This window comes from Necator americanus, chromosome V, assembly GCF_031761385.1.
Source record: "Necator americanus strain Aroian chromosome V, whole genome shotgun sequence".
NCBI classification, from domain to species: domain Eukaryota; kingdom Metazoa; phylum Nematoda; class Chromadorea; order Rhabditida; family Ancylostomatidae; genus Necator; species Necator americanus.
This window is the reverse complement of record NC_087375.1, coordinates 31302752-31315896: the sequence shown is the minus strand read 5'-3', so window position 1 is coordinate 31315896 and position 13145 is coordinate 31302752. Positions and strand designations below refer to the sequence as shown.

The window sequence follows — 13145 nt, the reverse complement described above, 5'->3', positions numbered from 1 at the left end:
GAGACCCTATTGAATCACCTTTAATGGCATATTTTCCTCATAAAAAACACCTACTTTTACGAAGTCGTCAGTAATAAATTTTTGTGACCTTTAAGGCCTAGGAAATACAGCTTAGACATCAGGTCTCCCTTTCTAATACAAGCAAATTCCTAAGAAAAGAGTAATCAAAAATAGTATATATTATAATAGTCTAAGTCAGCATAATGAAGAAGACGAAAGCAAGTGACTTTGGTCTAGTAAGATATAAGAGGTCACAATAGCAGACGAAGACAGAAGAGCAGAATGTCATGGAATTGACCTGTCAATGTTCTCTAACATAGGATCAGTGACACAAATCTTTTTTGGTAAGGCATAAATTGGTCAAGACTGCAGAATTGTTAGGAGAAGGAAGGAAAAGGGGCAATAAAAACTTCAATTCCCCCAAAAAAAGTTTTGTAGTGCGCTTAATATGGGGGAACCCAGTGACGGCTCTGGTCCAACGGTTGTCATCAAAGCGCATCACGTGTTCAGCCCACCTTATTTTATTTCCTTGAATTAAATAAAATTTTATAATAACTAGATAATTCTAGATGAGACAGTCATACGTCACCGCGAGCACAAGAGTTTCGAGTAGTAAGCAAGAGGTGTTGTGGGAACAGCCTGGCGTATCCTCTCTCCCGCCTCGATCCCTTACGCTCTTTAAACAACCGTGGAGAGGGGAGGATCATCGATTAAGCGCTTCTCCGTCTTTTACTCCTTGAAAGAAACTATGATGTAATCGTTTCCCACGCGAAAGGAGGGATATGTGTAGAACCAAACCGTTTACCCTTCCTTTTTCTGTGCAACACTTTTCGGCTCTTGTATTGACCAAACGTTTTTCTTTTTGTATTTCTTATTCTGGGGTTTTCTGCTATTTGCTACATATTTAACGGAAAGCATGAGGAGCCTTTGCGCTGTACGAGTGGTGATCCGGTTCATAGACCAGTACCATTTCGATTTAGCGGGATGTGTCCTTCTTTGTAGTGTCTCGAATAAACTCATATTGTAGAATCTCATTAACACTTTCTACGGCAGTAAGTTGGATACTTAGATACCTTAATGGATGTGCGGGTTGCAATATTTTTGGGTCCTCGCCGATACTCCAGTTACCTTTCGACAAAGAGTCTTCAAGTATGCAATCGTCGTATTCGGTTTCCTTTCATCTTCGTTCCCAATGTCAGATGTTCTTTTTCAATTTGCGACTGAGTCGTATTCTAGTTCGAAGGTGACGGTTGTCCGAACCATTTAAAAATTATTGTGCTCTCGAGACATCATCAGTCACTGCTGCTGATGGTTGAGAATATGGTAGATCTTCATGGGAGTCGTGCCATTCACCAATTCCCATGTCCGCCAACGCTGATCTTCCTCCATGAAAAGAAAATTCTTATTGCGAGCCACCTGCTTCAAATCTTCAAAAATCCTGTCTAGCTTGGATTAATCCGCTTTCGATGTTAATGTGCGTTCTCTCAGCTGCTGATATTAATGAGTAGCACTTGATGATCTGTACGGATTTTTCGCTTAAAGGGCGAAGGCGAAAAATGGCCGAGCGAGGTATCAAGATCTTGTGAGAATTGACAAGATGTCTGTCGCAATACCGTTCGAAGTCTGTGGAAGCAAGACCCAGTGTACCGCGTGTATGGAGAGCTGCAAGTATACTTTTCCCCATGACATGTAGCCTTCCAATGGCGAGATTAGCTTTCACAATAGTTTGTCGACCTCAACCTTTATGGGTCGGTGAGTCACTTTATGCTTTTTTGTCTAGATGCCGGTTGTTTACTCTCAGGGTAAATTTCCAATCCTGACGAGTGGGAAAGTCGGAGGTGCCAAGGTCCTCCTTAGCTGGGGAGACACCGCCAGAGCACAGCCAGAATCACTTCCACGCCGCCATGGTGCAGCATACCGTGGTAGAATTGAGATTGAGCCAATGGTTTAGCACCAATAGTGATTTCTGGTGCACTTCCATGTTGTCCTCATGACTTGAGATTCCTAACAAGTGACTTTTTTTTATTTTGCCACTCCGTAAAAACGTCCTCATCGCCTCAATGGAATGAAATAGGAAGGGAGTGAAAAATAATGGCCGATTACTAAACTAATATTGATCTCGTTGACAAAATTGTTTTGATAGCATAGAACTACAAGAGAGAACTTGACGAAGAACCTTAGGGTCTCTCTGATCCCTCTACATCTTTAGCAGCAGGAAGTAATTTAAGCGCATCAAGTATTTCTATTCAGGTCAGGAAAGAAGCATGTATAATAGAACGACCTAAACTGAGTAAGAGGAAACAACAGGCAAGCATATAAAAGGTGTCGAGGATGTAATGAAGAAGACCATCCACCCCAAGTTTCGTGTTGTTTAACACCACAGTACTTTGATCATCTTTGACCTGTCTTTCAAAAAATCTGGACAATTCGCATGCACTAGGAAAATGCGCCCAGCATCACCGTACCCTAATCACCCTAATCAGAAGTGTTAGTAGAAGAATCCCGCCGCACGCAAATGGAAGATGAATTGAGAAGTTCTGTGCTACGAAGCCAACTGGTGATATGCATTTGCTAAGGAAGGTAAAATAAGTCGGGCTGGACATTTGATGCGTTTCAACGACAACCGTCTTACTAAAGTGAGCGACTTTGTTCCGCACGCAAAGCTAATCGTACCGCAGAAAAAAAATTGGCGTTTCTGGATTCGTTGCGAAAGGAGAAATTACTGATCTACTCATGCACGCCATCGGAACCAACGAAGGAACTAGTGACACTCGTTCGATCAATTTGAAGAATATCTGAAATTAGTGTGACTAAGGTGCAATTAGGATAAGAAGAGACCTAATAAGAACAGATACCGAATGCAGAATAAGAGTGCATGGTGTTTAAATCAATGACTTCAGTTATATACATGCGATGTGAGATGAAAGAACAGAACGAAGATTTCCTATTGAGAAGACTTATTCCACTCCATGCGCAATGCAAACTTGTGCAAGCTATAGACTAGTTGAAATGGATTTGCGCCACCTTTTTGATGATAGTGCATTGGTCGGGATTTTCGGAAATGCTTCTGACACCTAATAATACAGTAATACAACTGCTATAGGTCTAAAAAAACGTTCGTTTCTAAAGCTGCATTAATTTCGGCGATAATATAGAAATATTTGTCGATCCCATCGAAACCAAACTGAATAGTTCTTCTGTGATACAGAAAGCTTGTTCTTTTTCATTCATTTCGTTGCACGGTCAAAATGAACAATGAAATCTGTGCATTGAAATTCAGTGTTCGGAGGATTCTTCAGAAGAGTTTCTTCCCGCCAGCGAGAGACGGATCCGAACATGCTTCTCATGTAGTGTCAGAAAAACGCAAACCACTCTCCAAGAGTATCAGGGGTCTTAGAAACATCGAAGGGTTAGAGGACTGACAAAATGAAACCGCTTAAGGTGATGCAGAAATTATCCTATTAAACATTTTTTACAACCGTAGAAGTGATGAAATTCAATTTCACGTAGTTTCGCTTCTCCAATCTTATGGGTGTAGTGTGTTATGGTGCGTTGCCTCGTTCGATAAACTAAGCATATATGAGTATTGTGGCGGAGAGAATGTGTAAAAGCGTGGTAACATTGAATGAGAATACGGCTTTTCTTTGCAGGGATGCGTTAAAAACGGTATCAAAACCAAAGTAATGATAGTTGTACTACCACAAACTACTTAAGATGGACTTTTTTCGACTTTCTTTGATTGTATGTCAAATTTGTTTTTTGCTGATTCGAGTTATCACAACGTTTGCTTAATTTTGAGAATTGCATTACCTTGTCACAGATGCGCGAACAGAACGTTCTGGGAGGGGTTTATAGACAAAATCTCTCTTCTATATGTGGAACACGCGCATATAATTTCAGTGAACAAACTGCACAACTCGCTTTAGAAAAAGAGTGTTCATGGAAACTTGGAGGAAGAGAGAAAATGCAGTGGAGAAGATTTAGAGAGTTCTGGTTTCATGCTCACCTGTTCCACGCCACATAGCACTACCTGCTTTTACCAACACTCCATGAAATGAATATCGCAAGTTCTAAGTAGATACGATCGTCATCAACACTTACTCGAAATATCAGTGCTAGGAGCATGTGGTTTCACATAAATGGAACAGGAGATCGTAGTTAAGGTATACGCTACGATTTGTCACTGAAACAAAGACAACTCAATGACTGTAAAGTGACATATAAATGGCAACCGTAAGACATATGAATGAGTTCATCAGTTACAAAATTTACAAAATTAAGACCTTATAGTCAAATTTGCTTCCAATATTATTAGAAAGTGTGGTTCTTCTCGTACCACTTTCAACAGGGGGACAGGATGTAGTTAAAATCCCCCTTCTTGTGATCAAAGTCTAACTTAAAGGTAGCGTATCACGAATCTGACGTGGTGAGTGAATCAGTGGGAAAAGCTAGAGATGGCGTTGTAGAGTGCGGTTTCTGGGGTGGTTCCGCTCACCTATCCGCAACCGTAGTAAAAAAAAGGGCGTGGGAACTGCTGAAGTTCCTACGAGGTACGTTAGAACGCTCCTCTATGCACACGATCCGCTCCCTCAGCAGCCTATCCATTTCATTATTTTTAGTTTCACTTGAATAGGCTGTTGAGAAGAGATCACTGATCTTTTACCTTTGCGAACCCATGCGTCACGTATTCAAGGGTGGCGAGTTGCAACTGAAGTTGTAGAAAAAAATTGTGTTTTCCAATGCCTTTTCAATTACGATTATGGAGAGATGAACGGAATCACCCGAGATCCCGCCACTAGTATCTTATCACTACCTTCTGCGGATCCTCTCACTACTTCAGATTCCTATTACGTTGCCGTTAATTCCTCAAAGCACTCTGCGATTTCTTATCAGATCATCACTTTCGACAGTTTCGCACCATAGCGTAGTCGCCCTCACTCCTTTTCTAGCGAAAACACGAACATCAATATGGCGTGGTATTTTAACATGGAGTGATTCAATAGTGGAAGAAGTGAAGTTCGAATGAAAAGAAAGGCGAGTAAACCACAATCCAGTCAAGTCGGAACATACCACAAAAAGAAAATCATAACTCTGTGAAGCGCCGTCTCTGATAAAAGATGAAGAAGACCAAACCAGTAACGCAAAGAAAAACAAACATAGCTGCTGTAAGCAGGGACATGACACACATAATTAAGTGGAAATGAAGATCTCTTGTAACAACGACAGAAGAAATACTACCTGGAGCTCAATTTTCTTTCAACTGGGGTAAGGCGATGAGGTTTTATCGTTTCGAACTGGATAAACAGAATCGCAGCAGAAAACTCTGAAAATGTCAGTTCGCATGCATTTATTTTTGCATTCCATACCGTAAGCACAACAAAAGGCAACTACCTATATTAAATTAATTCTGTGAGCGTTGGTGGACATCCTTTCACAACATATCAAAATATATTCCTTTAATTCACGATATATCACGTCTGACGGTGGTATGGATTGGAAATCATCACCAGTCTTTTGTTAAATTTCCGTTTGGATTTTGATTTTTGTCTGACGGACCAGTGACATTTAAAATTTGCTGCATATAAATAGGGTGGCCAACATTCTCTACATCACAACATCAATCTTCATCGCACAGCGATGAATCCGCTTCTTCTGGTGAGTCCTTTGTAGCTGCCATCCAAAACTGACAAGTTAGGCGTAGTTCGTCTTCTTGAGCAGAGTTATGTTCAAGAACAACAATATCTCACAAGAATCTCAAATTAAACGTAGGCCGAAACCAAGGTTCGAAGCTCTTCCTTCCTCTTCATCGTAGGTTGTGGGCATCATCACACGAAACCTACTCTCTAAACACAACTGTTCGTCGATAACGTCCTAACATCTCACGACAAGGAACTACTTCGACAATAGCATACATGAAAAGGTCGGCTGGAATTGTTGAACGCTCTCCCTTGTCAGAGAGGGTTCATTGAACGATACCCCCAGGTTACGCAATGAAGAACGTGACAGACAGATCAACATTATGTACTTGAACTCGACGATTATATCCGACGGTAGTCTTGCTCTTGTAAATTAGTTCTCATAAGTGCTGCATCGTTGTTAGAAAGGGTCTGTTTTGACGAAACTCGCCACCTTAAAATGACTTTATCAGCTAAAGGCGTACAAACATTCATCTGACTTACGTTCTTCACACCGCGACGGATGCGAACTCCGCTGGGAGTCTAATATATTCCTACACTTTGCAACTTCACGAAGTTGGTGACCATCGATCGTAAGAGAACTAGCCAGAATGCAAACAATCATCAATTCGTAGAGCTTGAAGTGTATGGGGTCGTGTCAAAGTCATGTCTTAATTCTACTCTGGAAACATTACACTTAGTGTTAACTACGATTTTGGTGCCTACGTAATAAAAACTGCATTCTGAGTTAAACACTCGTATAGACATCACCTATCTATGCAGTTACGAGCGGCACACAACACCAGCTTCGAAAAAAAAATTGAGGAAACAAATGATACTTTTAGAAATACTGATTTCTTTTTTTAAGACTCTTTTCCTTGCAAGTCTGCAGCTCTACAACAACGCAGTCACTTCAGCTGCAGGTAAGACAACAACAATATATTGTCTAGGTTATGTTCACCTGCTGAATACAAAAGATTTGTTTCTCTTCCGAAAATTTTGCGTGGCAATAGACTCTAGTAATGAACTACTATTATAACTTTCCTCTCGTGCACTTCTTGTCTTTCTACATATTTTTAAGGCTTTAAATGTCAAAACTCGCTAATTTCCGACCAATGGAGGAAAGGAATTCTGGAACTTGTCAATGGTTTTCGTCGAACAGTAGCGAAAGGAGAGCAAGTAGTTAAAGACGCCAAGACAGCGCCGATGGCTAAGAAGATGAATCAACTGGTAAGTAGAATAGTAGATTCCAAAGGGCATATAGATTCTGTTACCATTTCCTAAACCTATTAGAAAATCACCTAATACTGCTCCCCATTTATGATCTGTAGAAAGTGAATAAAAGTAAAAGTAAGGAAACCCCCATCAATCGTATTTTTATGAAGAGTAATATAGTTTGCAAGCAACTGGAAAAAATGCGTCTATCTCTATCTCAACTTTCTTACAAGAAAGATTACAGAATTCGCATTCTTAATCCCATCATCTTTCATTCCTTCGATATTAGTTTTTACTCTATCGCAGCGTGTTAAAGCTCTCCTTTCGATAAGAGGTGACAACAAATATAATGTATGAATGGGTGTTTATAGGTGCAGTCCTTTTTTTGCTGCTTAAAATTAATGTTTCAGAATTGGGACTGCAATATAGAAGCAGCAGCACAGACTGCTGCTGCGACTTGCCCTACTACACCTGCACCATTACCGACGTTCCAAGCCTCCACCTATAAACTCGGCTATATAACTGCGACGTAAGAGAAATATTAATTCATAATAAAGTCGAGGAGAAAAATAGTCTTCTAGGAAAACAATTAAAGCTAACAGCTGTGACGCTACCAAAACAGCAAAAGATTTGCTGACTGAACTATGGAACGCCGCAGTTCCAGATCAAGATCAAAATCTATTAGGAAAGGGCGAGAAAGTGTTCTCTCAGGTTCGCATTTCAAAACTCGTCGAATCATACGAAAAAATGAATGCATGTTAAGCTTGCCCACGACAAAGTAAGTGCATTCGCATGCACATACCAAATTTGCCAATCGACAAACTACTATCTCTTGTGTTTCTTCAACCAGAAGTAAACAGTTCCTTTACTGACCTCCCGTTACTCAAGCTCACTTTAATTATTTTAGGCCAGCCACTACGGATCCAAACGTCTATGAATCTGATGCGAAGAATTACTGCGGTGACTGCGATACTTGTGTAAATGGTCTTTGCGATACACCTTTAGAACCAGGTTGTCCCTTTTCTTCACATAAGATGTTACTGGCAAACAAAAATTGCAGAAGAAGACTTGACATTTCTGTAAAATTACGGCGCTTGGAATATTTGAAGGATTCTTTCATTTCATCTACATTAGATGTAACGAAGGATCATGTGAATCGCACGAGTCTTTTCAAAACAAGAGAAATACTTCAGAATAAAAATAAATAAATGAATATTAAATAATAATATGATTAAATATTTTGCTAATATTGCTAACAATGTGACAAGGTTGTTTTGAAGATTGTCAAATAAGAAATAATGGTAAACAAAAAGATTTTCTTCCACAAAACTGAATGCCCAATATCTTACTTGTTAAAGGCATCATTCCACGAATCTGAGGTGGTACGGATTTCAGGTGGAGTATTCGTAGGCGGGATGGGAGACTATGGAGAGGGGGGTGATTCCGTCCATTTCTTCCTAATTGCCGTAAAAAACGGCCCGGAAGACACGGCTTCAGGCGTTTTGGCGCACTATTTTCTAGCAATTAGGAAGAAATGGACAGAATCACCCCTTTCTCCTTAGTCTCCCATCCCGTATACGAATACTCCACCTGAAATCTGCACCACCTCAGATTCGTGGGGTGATGTCTTTAATAAACGAGTATCTAATAGATAAGAATGGATATTAAACGAACGAATACTTGAATACTTGCAATCGTTTGGAGAGATGTTCAATTCACCTTTTATTTTTTCTCAATGTTACAGCACTTTTCAAGAGCACATTTTGCGGTACCGGTGCCAGTGCCTGTACAGGCAAGTTTTCGGACAATTTTAGACGTACTGCACTGGAAATGCACAACTACTACAGGCAAGGCTTTTTGAATAGAGCTAGAGAAATACTCTTCTTCTTCTTTAAAATTTATTTTATGTTATAGACGCCTCCTTGCTACAGGATGGGCGAAGTCTGGTGAAAGCTATGCAAAACCAGCAACAAAAATGATTGAATTGGTGAGAATTGGAGAGCAATTCAGGATCCATCGAGCGGTTGTGGAAAAGTTTGTGTAAACTATTTGATTATTTAGCAATATGATAAAGCCCTTGAAGCCGAAGCTGTGAAGAAGATTAAAGACTGCAAAGCTGATCTAAACAATGCAGTCGGAGAAAATTTCTGGAGTACAGATGTCAGCGCAACCAACAATATTGGTGAAGTCGCCATTAAAAAGGTTCGTTTCAGAAATTTAAGCCCTTTCGACTGGAAATGTACTTTTCAGTGGCCTAATTCTAGAGGAGATCTAAGCAAACTAAAGTTTGTTTCAAAATGGTTAAGAGCTTCAGCTGAAACACAGTCTTGGTTTCTTGTAGATGTAATCTTCTCGTTTTGAAAAAAAGCGACCGATTTGTATTTACACATTTTAGGGGGGTTTTAAATAGGTACGTAGTGACGAGCACCACTGGCGAGAAAAAAACCGTACAGATGCTTTAAAAAGCAAAATGGTTATGTATTCAGGCAGTGGCTAAATGGTGGAAGCCTTCTGGAAACAAAGCTTTTGGAGAGAACCGCAAAAATACCAAAGGTCTCATGTCTGCCGCAAACGTGAGTGACGCGTGATTACTGAACGTGCTAGTGAATGTTTTCTCATCCATTTGTTCTCCAGATAGCATATGATGAAGCCACCAAGGTCGGCTGCGCTATAGATGCTGGAGCAGCTTGCCTGAAACTCGGGAAGCTATATATTCTGTGCAAATATGACAAGTACGTTCCTTTTTCTTCTGAGAGTTCCAATTGTAGAAAGCGTAGTGATATTCCGGTGAGCTCAGTGATTGTCAAATATAGCAAATATTGTTTCTAGATTTCTAGGAGCAAGTTCTATGCTCTACGTCCAATTATTACAAAAAAAAGTCCACGATAAAAGTATACTTTAGTAGATTACAAACTTGCTTAGCATTGGTTCGTTGCTTTTTCATCCAACAACTACAGGCTCACACAAGCTCTCATCAGGATTTCCAGACTTCGTTTACATCTTATAAGATCTTTCGTTTTCCTGGTTCAACTCACACTCTTTCAGGTCACCTGATATAGGTGAAGAGATCTACGAAGCTGGAAATAAGGCGTGTTCGAAGTGCGTTACTACCGGTACCCACCCGTCGTGCTCTCCGTTGGGTGGATTGTGCGTTTAATCAACGTGAGGTAGAATCACAACGAAGAAAAAAATGGTTTCTTACTGACACCATTACTCAATAAATATTTCACAGCATCGATCCACAGCGTTCGTAATGCTGCAGGATGCTATACACAACTGTACGATCCAAATGCTTCTCACTTTTCATTATTTTATCACGCGATTCCTTCTTTTTGTCGTCAGCAGCTTCGTTGTAAACAAAGGGAGAAGGCATCCAAAGTGATCCTTCTCTGACCAAGATAATTTTCTTGTAAGGTGAGATTTCTCTACAAAAATCTCTGGTATCCTATGCAGGTTATAGAGGATGATTGAGGAGATAGATTCGTTTATTGCCGTTCCTCTCATTTATGTGCCTCTTCCACGAAAATAACGTAAGAAGTACTTCGAGAGGAAGGATATTCTGGAATTTACTAAGAAGATTCAATCCAAGTAATCCAATTAATTCAAGTAATTCACGTTTCCAGTCATGTTCTGTGCTTTCGAGAAATGGTAATAAATCATCAAAGAGATAAAAATCCGTTTGGAGGCAGCCATTCCCGATATACATACTTTTAAGCAAGCAAGAAGCATTTCATTTTTCATTTCGTTCTTTTTATGAATGAGAACAAACATAAAGTCGCAAATGTCTTCGATAACAGTATCATTTCGATTTTTTAGACTCTTAACTTTTATTTGGGACTTGTTTGCGATTTGAAGAAAGAATTTCATTTGAGAAGTGACAAAAAGAATTAAATATCTTTGATGAAGTGGTTCTGATCGACTTCACCGAACCAGTGCTTCCAAAATGAATCATACTTGAATTCACTGTCAAAGTCTGAGCAACTGTGAGGACGCTCCAGCAGATCTTCTGTGGATGCCTTTGACAGACGACGAATCCAGCAGATACGCCCGCGGAAGTGGCCCGCTACGGTTGCAGGATGCGGTATATCCAAGCAGAAGAAATGAAAGGAGCGTTGCAAAATCACGAAAGTGAAGTCATCTTCACTGAACCAAACATGAATTTTTCAGTATAATTACAGCTAAATAACACTCAATTGAAAAATATAATTTGAAAAAACTTGAAAATGTACAAACACATATAAAAAATATACATAAAATATTTTTATATGATAGTATTACAATATATATATATAATAACATAATATATGCATAAAAATATAAGAAATATAAAGCATGTAGGGCATAGCAATAAACGGTACGAAGACACTTGGAGACGGCTAGTACGAGTTCTTCTTTTTTTTTAAATTCTCGATCCGATCAAAATTACTTTTCGGTTTATTTCACACGTTGAGAGCAAATATGAGATCCACTCAAAACATGAATTAAATCGGTAGACAATTCTAAAAAAATCGAAATCAGCCAAAACTGCTTTTCCTGGCTAACCGTAGCCTTCTTGAAATAGAAGGCCGCTGGAATTCGCATTGCACAACAGTAACGTACCGCAACACACGAATTCGAAGGCACCTTTTGTAGAAAAAGTCGGGCAACTCTCGGAAATGCTTGATATTAAGCAAGGGTCACACAAAAAGCATTCTCAAAACTGACACTAGGAAATATCTTCCAGGACCTTCCGCAAAATTGATCTCGAATAGTTTCAGAAATAAGTGTACCTGAGAGAAGCGAAGAGCAAACATCGGATTCGAGGGCTTTTCAAGAAAGGTGTCTTTTGCTGCGAATAAGCTACCTCTGCGCGATTTTGCGTTAACTTCGTTATAGCCGCAGTTAGCTGCGATGAGAAATGAAGGATTCGACGGCTCGCCGCACTGGGCTGCTGTTTGAAGACCGCCCATTTCTGTGCAACGGAAATTCCAGGCATGTATCTAAGCAAGTGTGTCTTGGCAACAGTGATGGAAGATAACGAGGAAATTTGAACGCATCTTCTGGGTGTTTCAGCAACCTGGAATCAAAAAGAAAATCAGTTGACTGAATTGCACCTTCTTCGAGTTCTTACATTGTGGCCGAAGGATTTCTCAGTTATCTTTTCATTTATGACCTAGAAACGGTGAAGAAATTGGCTCGAACTCTCGAGTTTTACACAAACACTACTGTGGATCTCTCGCATCTCGCGTATCGACAAACATCGCGACCTTGGCCATGTCGTTGGCAGGGGTTGGCTCGAGGGTAGAATCCATGACGAAGCAAAACCGATGTTTGTTGAAAGTATCGACAACCGTGAATCCACCCTCTCCCTCTGGAATAGATTAATGAAAAGTACGTCGTTTCTGGAAGAACCATTTGAACCGGCGTAGGGGGTGGCTACAGTAATCTCGGCCATCTCTCAGCTACAAAAAATCGGTTTTGATAGTTGGAAGCTTGATTCTAACCTTAATTTCATTGAACGAATAAAATTTCAGTTCTTTCACAGATTTGTTTTGCGAAAACTGCGTTCAGGTTCAAAATTTCTAATACATTATTGTATTCGTGTTTTACTGTGGCTTGAACGAGCCCTCATGGACCTCAACATTGCGTCGTACTAACTGGCTCCTCCTGCAACTTCAGAGTTCCGGTCGGAGGGTACGTGGCCTCTAAATCTGGATGATTAAAAGATGAAGACTTTGGCGTATCAATCCGCTTGTGATGCGCCAACGGGTTTTCACTGCAATTCATGAAAACTGAGGTTTTGGAATGCGTGTTGACCTGTAGAACGAAATGCAGGGCCAGCCGATGAGTGGGTGTTCATATCCTCCTGGACAGGTCTGCTATGAATTCATCGACCCTGGAGGGGTAAAAGGCTCAGTCAAAGGCACTTGTCGGCTTCGAACGATCGACCGTGTGGCCGCAACGGACCTCTAACCGACTGCGTCACATCCACCGTTTTCCACGCGGAATTTCGTTTTTATACTAATATACAATGCCTAGACATCAATTTTCCACCTCCTCTGTTCTAAGCAGAACACAGACCCAAACAGACAATTTACATCTTGATAGAAAAAAGTTTTGTACCAAAGGTCGGACGATAAGGAGCATTGCTCCTTCCTTTCACCATTTAGATACTTTTAAGAGTTAGGCCTACATCACATAAAAAATCAAAACCAGAAGAAAATGCGACAGAAATTTGATGCTACAAATTTTAGTTCACCGCTTGTGATACGTAGC

At 40.2% G+C, this 13145-nt stretch overlaps 1 protein-coding gene across 1 annotated transcript; it reads left to right on the top strand.

Moving 5' to 3' along the window:
- Positions 1–5637: 5637 nt before the first annotated feature.
- Positions 5638–10047, top strand: RB195_015771 (uncharacterized protein; the record flags this gene model as incomplete). The annotated part of the gene is made up of 13 exons (XM_064206642.1): positions 5638–5655; positions 6544–6598; positions 6757–6905; positions 7301–7419; positions 7472–7601; positions 7654–7742; positions 7798–7901; positions 8635–8737; positions 8805–8877; positions 8952–9092; positions 9377–9463; positions 9525–9622; positions 9936–10047. The coding sequence occupies 13 exons, from the start codon at positions 5638–5640 to the stop codon at positions 10045–10047; spliced, it is 1278 nt and encodes a 425-aa protein (XP_064062523.1).
- Positions 10048–13145: the final 3098 nt, after the last annotated feature.